We start from the raw sequence: 12215 nt of genomic DNA on the forward strand, positions 1-12215 counted from the left end.
CAAAGTACATTTGTAGCTACAGGAATAGCGAGATATTTTTTTTTATTTTGCTTCATAGTATTATAATTTAATTTTGGATGTAACGCGTCTTCTGATTGGCTGACGTTATCAGCCCTTATACATCATTCAATCATGTGACAGTGATGTCATCAACGTTTTTTTCTTGGTTTTCTTCGGTTTAAAATGGAATTTAGAATTAAATGTTAATTCGAAATAACATAAAAAATGTGGTGCACACTGTTAAATAACCCGCTACGCGCGTCATTCAGTGTGTACCAAATGTTTATGTTATTTCTTCATAGACAGAAAAAATATTACAATCATTCCTTAAATAATTTTATTTAGAGTATAAATATTTACCTCAATTCTTTTCTTTTTACCAATCATACAGTTATTGATATTTACCACTATCCTATCTCGATCAGAAAACAGAGACAGAACTCGCTCCACTCGGGAAAAAAATATAGACTCGCGCGCACCACTGACGAAATGATTTGAATGATCAGAGGGCTCTAAATTGTGTCTATTAGATATATCCTCCGTTCTTGTAGCACCCGTATCACAAAGAGACAGAATTGGTTTTCACCTTTCCAAAAATATGTTACTACTTACAAGAACCACTGAGTAATGAATTAGTGGACACGTGCATATTTTGCGACCCTCCCTGTTAATGTCGACTTACTTTGTTATTATAAGTTATTTACAAATTTTTACACTTCATAGAATACCTTAGCTGTATTTGGCAAAACATTTAGGAATTTTTGGTCCTAAATGATCTTCAATTTTGTACTTTATTTAGCCTTTTACATATTGTTTGATTCGAGCGTCATTGATGAGTTTATTTACTATTATTTTTTTTTAAACCGGTATAACTTTTTTTAATCTTTTATTATGCCTGGAAACACAGTCATCGTCTTTTCATGTTCACTATGTTCAATGACTAAAATAAAGTTCCTTTGGTGTACAGTGTAAACTTTGCCTTTTTTATTTTCCCTTTCAAATTCATTTATTTATTTCGTATGCCTCAAATGACAAATAGTGGGTTATGAATTTTGAGATCAAGTAGTGCGTTGGTACAGCTATAAAGGGTTAATATTTGTATGTAGGAAGTTTCCAAAAAAAAAATCAAAACCCCATTAACACAGAATTGTCCATATTTTAAGTTAGAGCTGATGAAATTTTCTACAATTAATATAGATTTTTCCAAAAGTAGTACACATATTATTTCCATTCATACCCTACGTAATAACTGCATTCTCCAGGTTTTCGGGCATACGTTAACGCATACAGTTTATCGAAGATAATTATGTTTGATTATAAAAAAGAAGATATGGTATGATTGCCAATGAGACAACTATCTACAAGAGATCAAAATGAAACACACATTAACAACTATAGGTCAACGTACGGCCTTCAACAACGAACAAAGCCCATACCGAATAGTCAGCTATAAAAGGCCCCGATATGACAATGTTAAACAATTCAAACGAGAAAACTAACGGCCCTATTTGTATAAAACAATGAATGAAAAACAAATATGTAACGTATAAACAAACGACAACCACTGAATTACAGGCTCCTGATTATCCCCTATCATTACGAAGACCATATTTCATCACAAAGCACCACTTGTATCTTATCTTTCTTATCTGAATCAAATAAAAATAGAATACGAAAGTTGACAACAATCTCTTTAATTTATTTTGATTAACAACAAACCCATCAATATTATTTAGTTATTCTAGAAAAAAAAGAATATGTACAGTCGTGAATATTTCGGAATATGTAATTAAAAAAAAACAAGAATTGTGCAAGTGGTTTGAATGCCAATTATTAGAAATGTTTTCCCCAAAGGTCAACAGAACAAAAGTATAATAACCACAGGTCACCGTATGGCTCTCACCAATAAGAATACACATGCTAAATTATATAATAGTTAGAAAAATAGAAGGCACTGAAGTCATATGCTCTTTTGATTGGTAGATAATGTTTGTAATAAATATTTTTTGGCAGATGGATTGAAACTAGAGTTGAAAAATAAAATGCTGAATGTACTAATTGTTTTTCCTACACGGTTAAAAGTAATGGGGGTCAGTATTGGAATTCAGTGCGAATCTACATTGTTTGTAAACAAGGCCATGTGAATGCCCAAAAATACCGCTGCATGACGTACCCTTTGTTTTATTGGTGCAAAAGATAGGGCAACATTTGTACGTTGAATATTATATGAAAATTTCCAATTTCTAAAGGTTAATCAGGTATTAACTTAATTCCATAGATATAGGAAGATATGGTGTGAGTGCTAATGAGACAACGCTCCATCCAAATAAAAATTTACAAAAAGTAAACCATTTTAGGTCCATGTAAGGCCTTCAACACGGAGCATTGGCTCACACCAAACAACAAGCTATAAAGGGCCCCAAAATTACAAGTGTAAAACCATTCAAACGGGAAAACCAACGGTATAATCTATATAAAAAAACGAGAAACGAGAAACACGTATATATTACATAAACAAACGACAACTACTGTACATCAGATTTCTGACTTTGGACAGGTGCACATTTGCAGCGGGATTAAACGTTGAAATGGATCCAAACCTTCTCCCTTTTTCTGAAACAATAGCATAACATCACAACATAGAAACACGCACGATAAAATATCAATTGGCAGACTTAACTCAATCAAAAAACGTAAATTTATACACAATGAACAAATAAATTTGATCAGCGATATCTGCATGATCTGAATGCAAATGTACAGTTAATAAAATATTAGAGACAAACATTCAAGGATTACAAACATACATAGATTAGCATTAAAGTCAGTGGAAGATTTTTTACAGAATTTACCCCTGTATCCCATCATTTTACAAAAATCTGTTGAGGTGGGGAATTGGATATTGTGATCATAAACTATTTTCGATCGCAAATATGTCGAGGCAAAGAAATGATTTGAGTTAGATGATACCCTATTGATAAATAAAGTTTAGACACACAGCTTTAAATCCAAAAATGTTTGAGATGAAAAAAAAGGTTGCAAACAAAGATTTTCACATTCTTGACTTGGCTAGTAAAACTTGAAACTTATTGTTTTCAGGGTGTATTCGTTGTGACAATTTTTATTGTAACGTATGATACACATATACAAATACAAATACAAATACAAAGTTTTATGCACGAATGTGTAGAAGTGAAATTGATTTTCAAAAATGAAATTATTTCTTTTCTCTTAACACTGCTATTTGTGTTTACGTTTACAAATTAGCAAAACGAAAATCAATTAAGATCATGTCTGATAAGGCATAACAAGAGGTTTACATGCTATATCTTCTTTATTAAGTAATATGAAATGATAAAAGTAAATATGGTATCAGCATTTAATACATTTACCAAATCGTTTGATAAATAAAAGGTTCATTTTGGCATATAGTTATTATACAATCAGATCTCGTTCACACTCCCCGTGTGAAACATGTTTTTGTGTACACAAGTCGTATTGTTTACGTCTTTGAAAAAAAAACATCAATTGTTTGACATTTATCTAATTCTATATTAAAAAGTTAATAAATAGATGCGAGTGTTTCCAGCATCAGTGCGGAATTAATTGAAAATCAATGTTATAATTACAATTTAATGTGTTTCAAACTTGTGTGAGTCTCAGTGTGAATACAGCCTAACTCTAATGTGAATACATTTTAAATTAAAAAACAAAATGTGCATATTTCAAATATATCTAAACATGATAAAGATTAAATGCACATTATGTTAGTATTTGTATGTCATATGAAGAAACAACGTCACTCTAGTATTATCGTTGTGAACTGTTCAAATATGTACTATACATAAAGTCTGACATTTCTTAACGTTTTTTTTTAAGGGGGTTCAAAATACTTACGATGAAATACATAGTATAAAACATGAGATGCATGGGTAGTATAATTTAATATTCAATTTACTATTTTTTTTGGTTTTTTTTTTTTTTTTTATTAGAAATTATTAACAAATATATATCTATGGTCTTTTCTTTTCAATGGTTTGCAGACTCCACTTGGACAGTTCATGTATATATAATTTGTTTAAATTTTTCTGCAAACTGCGGCCGACAAAATGCATTTTCCCCTAGTTAATCCATATTTCGGACGAAAAAAAGGTCAAATTTATTATTTGTTTATATGTTATATAACAGAACTTGATACTGGTATACACATTGTTTTTATATACTTGCACACAAACAAAAGTTTGGTATTTTTGCAGAAACTTAACAATCAATGTATATTTATCATTTTGACACACAATTGACGTGTTAATATTATTACTATGTGATTACAACAAAATGAATAGAACAATACACATGACAGTAACAAATATATCTATATATGTGTGTGTGTATACGGATGAAGATAATAACAGATGCAGTTAACAAGTATGAAACATCTAACAAACAATCCGCTATAAGAAGCCAAATTGCGAAAACAATAAAATGATATATCAGGGAAACACGTTTTCCATCATCAAACACATTTTTTTGCCTTCATTTATCACCAGAAAACTATTCTGTTTACATACAAGATGATACATTATGCTTTTTGTGAGACAATTGTTTACTTAGCAAAAGTCTTGAACATTGCAAAAAGCATCCAGAATTTTATAGAATATCATACAACGGCAGTTATACGTTTCTCTTAGCTCTAACGACATTTAACATATGATTTTAATCCTCTTGCTTATATAAATGTGAAACTAAGTTTGCAGCACAAACAACAATCCTGCTATAGCAATTAATATCCAATATGATTGATTCTTTAGATTCAAAAACCTGTGTGTGTTTATTTTATCCGTTTGTTTTTTAAATCAAATTGGCAATTTGTATGTCATAGTTGGAAGTAGATGTGAATTCAAAATGCTGATGCAGTAGTGAGAGATCAATACACATTCATTGTGTAAAATGACCAGTGAAAAAAACCCACTTAAATATCACAGATAGATGGGCATCGTTAAATATTTGCATACAACGAATCACTAGAATCCCCTTCTATTAGGTCTTTGATACACTTGTAACAATATTCGTACTGATCCTGAAAAGGAAAAGGAAAGTTTGGTGATAGAGACGTCAATATTACAAAAATGTTTTTATATCTTATCTTCAAAAATAAAATCAATTATAACATAAAGTGTTGAGAAGAAAAAAGGTCACAATAATTTTAAAGCTGTGTATGACTTTTACTTTGACAATACATATCGTATCACAGGGGGTACAAAAATGTATCTGTTTCATTCGATGAAATGCATGAACTGTTGTGGAATATATTGTTCGTCTATTTAAGAATGGCTTTACTGGAAGATTTACAATATACATCACTTCTTTTTCTTATATGATAGTAACATTACAAAAAAAAATACATGTTTGTAGGCCACTAATGAGTCATATGTATTTGCACTGCACGTCTGGTGTAATTAACTGTTATCCTGGTCTCTTTGACAATGTTTTACAATCAAAAGGAGTTATATTATGTAGAATTCTAATATGACGTGCTTCTTCAGCGTTGTAATCAACACTGAGATAAAATTCTCGATAAAATTACTTAGCACAGACTCAGAGATATACATAATAATGACTGTTACAACATACTTCCCACGTTAATCTAGATGTATTGGAACCTATTTGCAGACCCTTTGCCGATTGTATTGTTTAAAAAAGTGCAAATAAAAAAAGACAAAATAACTTTTATTCTTATTCGTATGCATAATAAAAAAAAAAAAGTTATGCACAAGAGCTCGGAGAAATTAACAAAATAAAATTTAATAAAAATATAATAAGTCTATTAATCTTTTTGACGCAAATAAAACCGCTAAAGTTCAAAGTTTTCTGTTACGTGAACCATCGGAATATCGTATGATATTGTATGATTTTTGAAGTAGGTTTTGTTTTATTTTTTTCTATTCTATTGCATTATTCGCATATTTACTCATAGCAAGTCAACATGGCAGCTCCTCAGTTTCAAAATGTCAACTTTGGATTTGACGGAAGCTTACGAGAAAAACATGTAAATTAAAAATGGCAAATGTTGGGTTTGAGAATTTAGATAATTTAAAAGTTTTTTTTTCTAGCAGTTATTCACGAAATAACCTACGCAAGCTATATATTTATAAAGATATTTGAGCTTTATCTAACAGTGAGTAAAACAGAACAGCCACACACACAGTAAAACCACCCTCACTTCAGTTTTTATTGACCGTATTTGTCTTTCTAGAATCAAATAATTCATGGAAGCCAGAGATTGTTGGAAATTTACACATGGCCTGGGCCATGATATTCGTGAATTTTTTCCCTCCCTAACGCTCAGGATAAAATTCGAATGTCCCAGGCCATGTGTATATTTCAAACATTCTATGGCTTCCATGAATTTTTTTCTTAAATATTTTTGTTGCGGTCATTTAACATTAATCTATAGTTCAATCATGTATCACTTTAAGTCATTCATAACGTTAAGGTGCACGATTGTTTTCAAACCAGGTTTAATCCACCATTTTCTACATTTGGAAATGCCTGTACTAAGTCAGGAATACGACAGTTCTTGTCCATTCGTTTTTTATGTGTTTTGTCATTTGATTTTGCCATATGATTATGGACGTTCCTATGTGATTTCAGTATTTTTGTGATTTTACTTTTTTCAGCCAGACTCAGCAAAACTATTGAATATCTTAAGTCTTTTGTAGTCACAATAGTACACCTGTTATGTTTAATGACTTCTTGAAAACAGAAAGATATCAATCAAGACTCGTCTGTTTAAAAGGGACAATCAACAAGAAACTAGTAATAGGGGACACATGCTTTGTAACATCATTTCAAGTTGTGCATAAACTGATGTAATATTTGCATATATAAACGGCAAGATAACAATGCAAGACTTGATAACGATGTTATTGATGTTGTATTACAGTTTAGCTCTCAATGATCATTGAGAAGATTCACTGATTATTGAGTTCATTTGAAAATATCAGATTATTATCATACATTGAACGTATTTGGTTGTCACCGTTGGAACTGTTCGCATTGTTTAACCTTAACATTTGACTTTAGAAAACATGAACATGTAATACGGACTTTGTAACTTTCGATCTCTACACACTTACATATTCCGATAGGAATTCTGGTCGCCTTGTTTGAATTTCTCTAACTACTTGGAAAATATCGATTTCTTCATCTATTTGTATTTTTTCCAAAACCAATCTCAATGCAACAAATAACCCACTCTTACTACAGCCATCACTGAAATATTGAGATATAATTAAGAAACAGCATTTACTTTCTTTCATGATTATAAATGTATAACAAATAAAAGTAATACTATATGAACTTCAGGAATATTTTGAATAAAAAAAAAACATTTAATCAAGAAAATTTGTTTTCACAAGGTCAACAATGATTATCTTCTATTTCTGAAAAACTTCATTGTAATTGTATCGGTAAACATCGTAGACAAGATCATAATATAAAACATATACTCTATAGTTTGGGTTATAGGCTTCGTTTCCCTGGGATAAAAAAGATGAAAGCAATCAAGGAACTGTGGGTTTTTGACAATACATCATCCATATATCTGTTTGTAAACTTAAAGAACTTTCAAATTGGTAGACTCATTTTGGTTTTGAGAAGGTTCTATATGAAGTCGCTTATGAGTAGTAGGCCATTTATGTGGATTACAATTAGTACACATTTGAAAAACGACTGTCTGATGAAATAACAATTCACCAACTCAACAAAACACAACACAAGGAAAGTTTAAAATTTTGATGATATAATCTTCGTTGTATTTAATGTTGGAATCTTTTAATAAGTGTTTATCACCTTTAACAAGGAATGTTTGTCTACATTTTCAGTTTGAAGAACAAACTTTTGATGAGACATTGTAGTTGATATTCCATTGGACATTATGAACAGCAGTGAAAAGCGTTCGATATAAAATGTCTAAATACAATATTGTTTTGATCGTAGTGGAATATTTTGTCATATCCACTTTGTTCATTCGTTTAGGTCTTATACATCATTAACTTTCAAAAATGGACTTTGTTGTACTTGGTAATGAACATAAAAAGAAGCTTCAGAAGCATTAGGTTCAGAAATTTCTTTTTGTTATTTACTAGCACTGATAATGGACTGTAAGTTCCGACAGTATCATCATCTTCGTCGCCGAGGCTCATTTAAAAAAAAGTTGTCCCAGATTCTACTTTGATAAATGTAGAAATTACAAAAAAAATATGGTTCAAACTCTCTTAGAAAAAGTTGACCTGCTATTTTACAATGTCTCTTAAGGTCATAATGGTCTTCAAGTGTTCTGGGTAGTATACTGTTCTATTTACTGCTGTTTATCCTTTCGTCAGTTCTTTTGTATTACTGTGCTACTGTTTTTCTTCGACTAATGAATTGGGATTTCATAACTTCCTTTTATGATATTAAACGTGTAGAGAAAAAAACCAATGTACACATTTTCAAAAATAGTTGTGGCAACGGCTAGTATAGTGATTGGTTTATTGTTGGTGTATAACGCCACGTTCACCACTTCTGACTCACTTGTGTTCACTAGCCAATTGTTTTGACTGTAAATTAGAATGCCAGGCGAGAACCACAAATATTTAGCGAGAAAACTTCAAAACTTCAAAAAATTCCAGTAAGTTATTATTAAGATAGGTGTGGTATGCATTTGCCATGTCCGGGATGTTAACACATAACCTCACACATTAGTGTTGATGAACTGCTTACATTGTACAGGACTAAGACCACTCTGAAACCAAAACCCTGCCAAAGTCTAAGGTTATAAATGCGCACCATTAAACTAATCTTTAAGGTATAAAACCACTAATATATAGCCCATTGCTTTCTATTTTATATTCTGGAATTTCAAGCATTTATGGCTTCTTTGTCTTAAGTTCAAATAAAGTGACAGATATTTCATGTCAAAACTGTACCTTATCTTGACTTGTGCTGAAAGAATCAACCTACCTTTGCATATTAGAGCGTACTGGTTCCCCGAAGTTTGATAGTACAAACACCGGAAATTATGATCTGAACAACAGGCCAAATGTGCCCTCCTATTAAAATGTCATATACTTCTTTTTAATTCAAGTTAAACTTTTAACACGGGTTCTACAGTGATCCCAAATGCCCAAGCTTTCATTTGATACAAAAACTACCAAAATATTCCCACTATTTACAAAGATACAGCTATGCGTAGGAACTATTTTGTTTAAAATATGTACTACTTTCTTGTATGTTCCTTCCGACCGGGCTTGAATTAATTGTTCTATACCTTAATGCATTCTAAGAACATACCTACAAACTACAGTTATAGGAACTTTTTGAATTTCCCAGCAGTTTTGTACACGCTGTAGAAGATCTAGCATATGTTCTGGTGATGGTGGTGCATTACTGATCGTCCAATCCTCAGCAGTGAAAACATGGATTGAGATTTGTTCTTTATTTTTCTGTAAACGATATCAGACTTATGAGGTGTATTTGTAAAATGTATCAAAATCATTCTATTCACTTGCATTAAAGATGAAGTAGAATACTTAAACGACATGATTAAACTATTACAATACAATACAGTTTGCATTATTAATTCAAATGTTTGGTATACTACGGTTCTTGTTTTAAGGAGACAAATCCTTAGTAGAAGATTAACAGTATACTCATCTATAATGCTTACAGTTGAAAACAACTGAAATCGTGTAATTTGAGTTTAATTGTATATAAGGGCCTAGAAAACTCACTAGTCTCTTTTGCATTCTTTAATCTAATAGGTCATTGGTCAAATTTTGTTTTGCCAATTATCATGATTATTCCTAATTTTTTTTATTTTTTGCTATTTGTTTCCAATATTTTTTGTCCATTATTATGTAAATCCCATCCATACGTTTATATCCACATGATTTTTAAAATGTTTCATTGGTTTCCGGCAGGTACAAACGTTCGATCTCGGTATACAGATAATAAAATCAAGAGAGTTTCTCTTTTCCTAAATGCCGTATGGTATCCTTCATTTTTTTATTATTTAATTGATTTTCCGTCATTCGTTCTTCTATTAAAATGATTATGATGATAGTTGCAAGAAATTCTAAAACATTGCACATTTAGAAATTAGAAAATACGCATAGACTCAATAAACCAATGTTAGTAAATCTATTTTAAAATTACCCTACTCGTCTTCTTATCTCAATCCTTATTAGTAGTTAAATATTCATATAAAATATGAAGCTCCAACTTACCGTATGGTTTAAGGTAAGCTGAATACCTTCCCTTGCATTTTCCGTTTCTTTGATAACACGGAAATCATCAAACTGTAACATTTCCTTTTTCTCTAACCACAATGGAGCTCCCTTGAAAAAAATAAAAACTAAAAATGAAGCGCTTTATTATCATTTCTGACCATACTTGAATTATCATTTCTGACCATACTTGAAGGTTTGCAAATTACTGGTCCCGGCTCAATTACTAGTAAACGACTATTTTCCCGCGTTATTCTCCTTTGAGAAATATAGTTACAAACTTGTTTCATTTCAATGTTGCTGTATTCATACTAGAGATGATATTAGTGTAACACATTTGTAACGAACCATTTTACCATTGTATTCTTATTCACAAAAGTCGCGAATATTAATTTCTTCAAAAATGTAATCGATTTGCATTGCCATACAATTGTAATTGTTTTTAAATTTGTCAAGTCTTCCATACATGAGAAGAGAAAATTCAATGATGAATCGTAAATTCGACCGACATTTTATTGATGAAATCAATATACGTTCAAGTGAAAATTGTGTATTTTTCCAGAACAATTTAATGTACGAATGTAGATGAATTTGTTCATATACGTCGTTGATTAATCATTTAAATGATGTTGAACTAGAGTGACACTCTCGTAACACTGCTATTTTCATAATAATTTACGCACATAAGTTTAGCAGGAATACCTCTCACCTTATTTGCGGGATCCAACAAAACAATAATTCTGGAACTGTGATCATACATCATTGTCCAAAAATCAATTACAGTTTCAACAAGTGGGCACTGTGTTACAAACATTTTACTATCAACTGCATAGCCCTGTAATGAAATGGAGGATATTTGCATCTAGATAAGAAATCATTTTAATGTTGGAAATTTTAAATGAATATAAAAGTTGGATACAGTTTTGAACATTTTTTTTCAAATTTGTTAATCATGTTGTATGTTTACATTTATGTAGAGCTCGACAAAGGCAAATTTGATATCAAATAAGAAACAAAAATGTCTGTAGTGTTACTAATGTAATGTTATATCTTGCAGAATAACCATTCTAATTTGAACATAGTTTGATAGAAAGTATTTTCGTTTACATTAAAGAGGTTTAATTTAAAAAATGCATTTGAAAATATTGTAAACAAATACGGTGTTTCTCGAGTAGTTATGCTTTATGCTTTATAGAAATAGATACAGTGTCTCTTTTTTCTGTTTGTAAATTATCAAAATAAAGAACATAAGATCTCCATGTTCTGTATGTACTGAAACCATATATAACAATACATTAAGCATAGACGTATCTATTTGATCAGTCAACTTGTGGTGTTTGAAGACACTTGCAATAATACAAAAGTAAACTTTAATAGATTACTTAAAATAAAACATTTACTCACTGGAATTATTACTGCATTGATGTAGTCACTTCTGGTTTTACCATAAGACATTAAGTACGGTCTATATCTGTCATCTACAAGAATTGTTTAGAAAGCAATATTTAGATATCAATTCTTTAAAATAGTTACGTCAGAAGTAAATGTTTAATTTTTGCTCACAGATTTGCAAAATAAATTTTTCTTTTAAATTACAACATTGGATGATTTTGATATTGTTTGTTCTTTAATATAGTAGTGGTAGTTACATACATCTATACTATTAAACGAGAAGACTTCATTTTGTGTGTCGCTTCTCTCCTTTTCACAATAAATGTATCATCATGCCTCTGTGTCATATAAGTACAGTACAAAGTCGCATTTGTCATTCATTCATATGAATATTCAGATTGAGTTACTGTCGGAGAAAAACGAGACAAAAAAGGCATACGAATATTGTTCCGTCATTGGAGGAAATTTAAAGTCAGATTAGACCTACGGTTTGTGTTTTCTGTATAATTGGAGCATACATATACTACGAATAAAATAAATTTTCTATCTGATATT

At 30.7% G+C, this 12215-nt stretch overlaps 1 protein-coding gene across 1 annotated transcript; it reads right to left on the bottom strand.

Moving 5' to 3' along the window:
* Positions 1-3254: 3254 nt before the first annotated feature.
* Positions 3255-11749, bottom strand: LOC134727114 (receptor-type tyrosine-protein phosphatase epsilon-like). Its single transcript, XM_063591500.1, has 6 exons — positions 11673-11749; positions 10978-11103; positions 10269-10379; positions 9334-9485; positions 7137-7272; positions 3255-5077 (listed from the first exon to the last, which is right to left on the bottom strand). The coding sequence occupies exons 1-6, from the start codon at positions 11721-11723 to the stop codon at positions 4997-4999; spliced, it is 657 nt and encodes a 218-aa protein (XP_063447570.1). The 5' UTR covers positions 11724-11749; the 3' UTR covers positions 3255-4996.
* Between the last annotated feature and the right edge of the window lie 466 nt (positions 11750-12215).

Source organism: Mytilus trossulus, chromosome 1, assembly GCF_036588685.1.
Source record: "Mytilus trossulus isolate FHL-02 chromosome 1, PNRI_Mtr1.1.1.hap1, whole genome shotgun sequence".
In the NCBI taxonomy this organism is placed as follows: Eukaryota; Metazoa; Mollusca; class Bivalvia; order Mytilida; family Mytilidae; genus Mytilus; species Mytilus trossulus.

What these genes read in the sequence shown, in the direction of transcription:
- LOC134727114 (XM_063591500.1), bottom strand. Translation starts at nt 11,723, where the DNA reads ATGTCTTATGGTAAAACCAGAAGTGACTACATCAATGCAGTAATAATT. An exon ending in CCTATAACTGTAGTTTGTAG is followed by an intron (nt 7,273 to 9,333) that starts GTATGTTCTTAG and finishes TCAATATTTCAG; the next exon opens with TGATGGCTGTAGTAAGAGTG. An exon ending in CAGAATTCCTATCGGAATAT is followed by an intron (nt 5,078 to 7,136) that starts GTAAGTGTGTAG and finishes TTTCCTTTTCAG; the next exon opens with GATCAGTACGAATATTGTTA.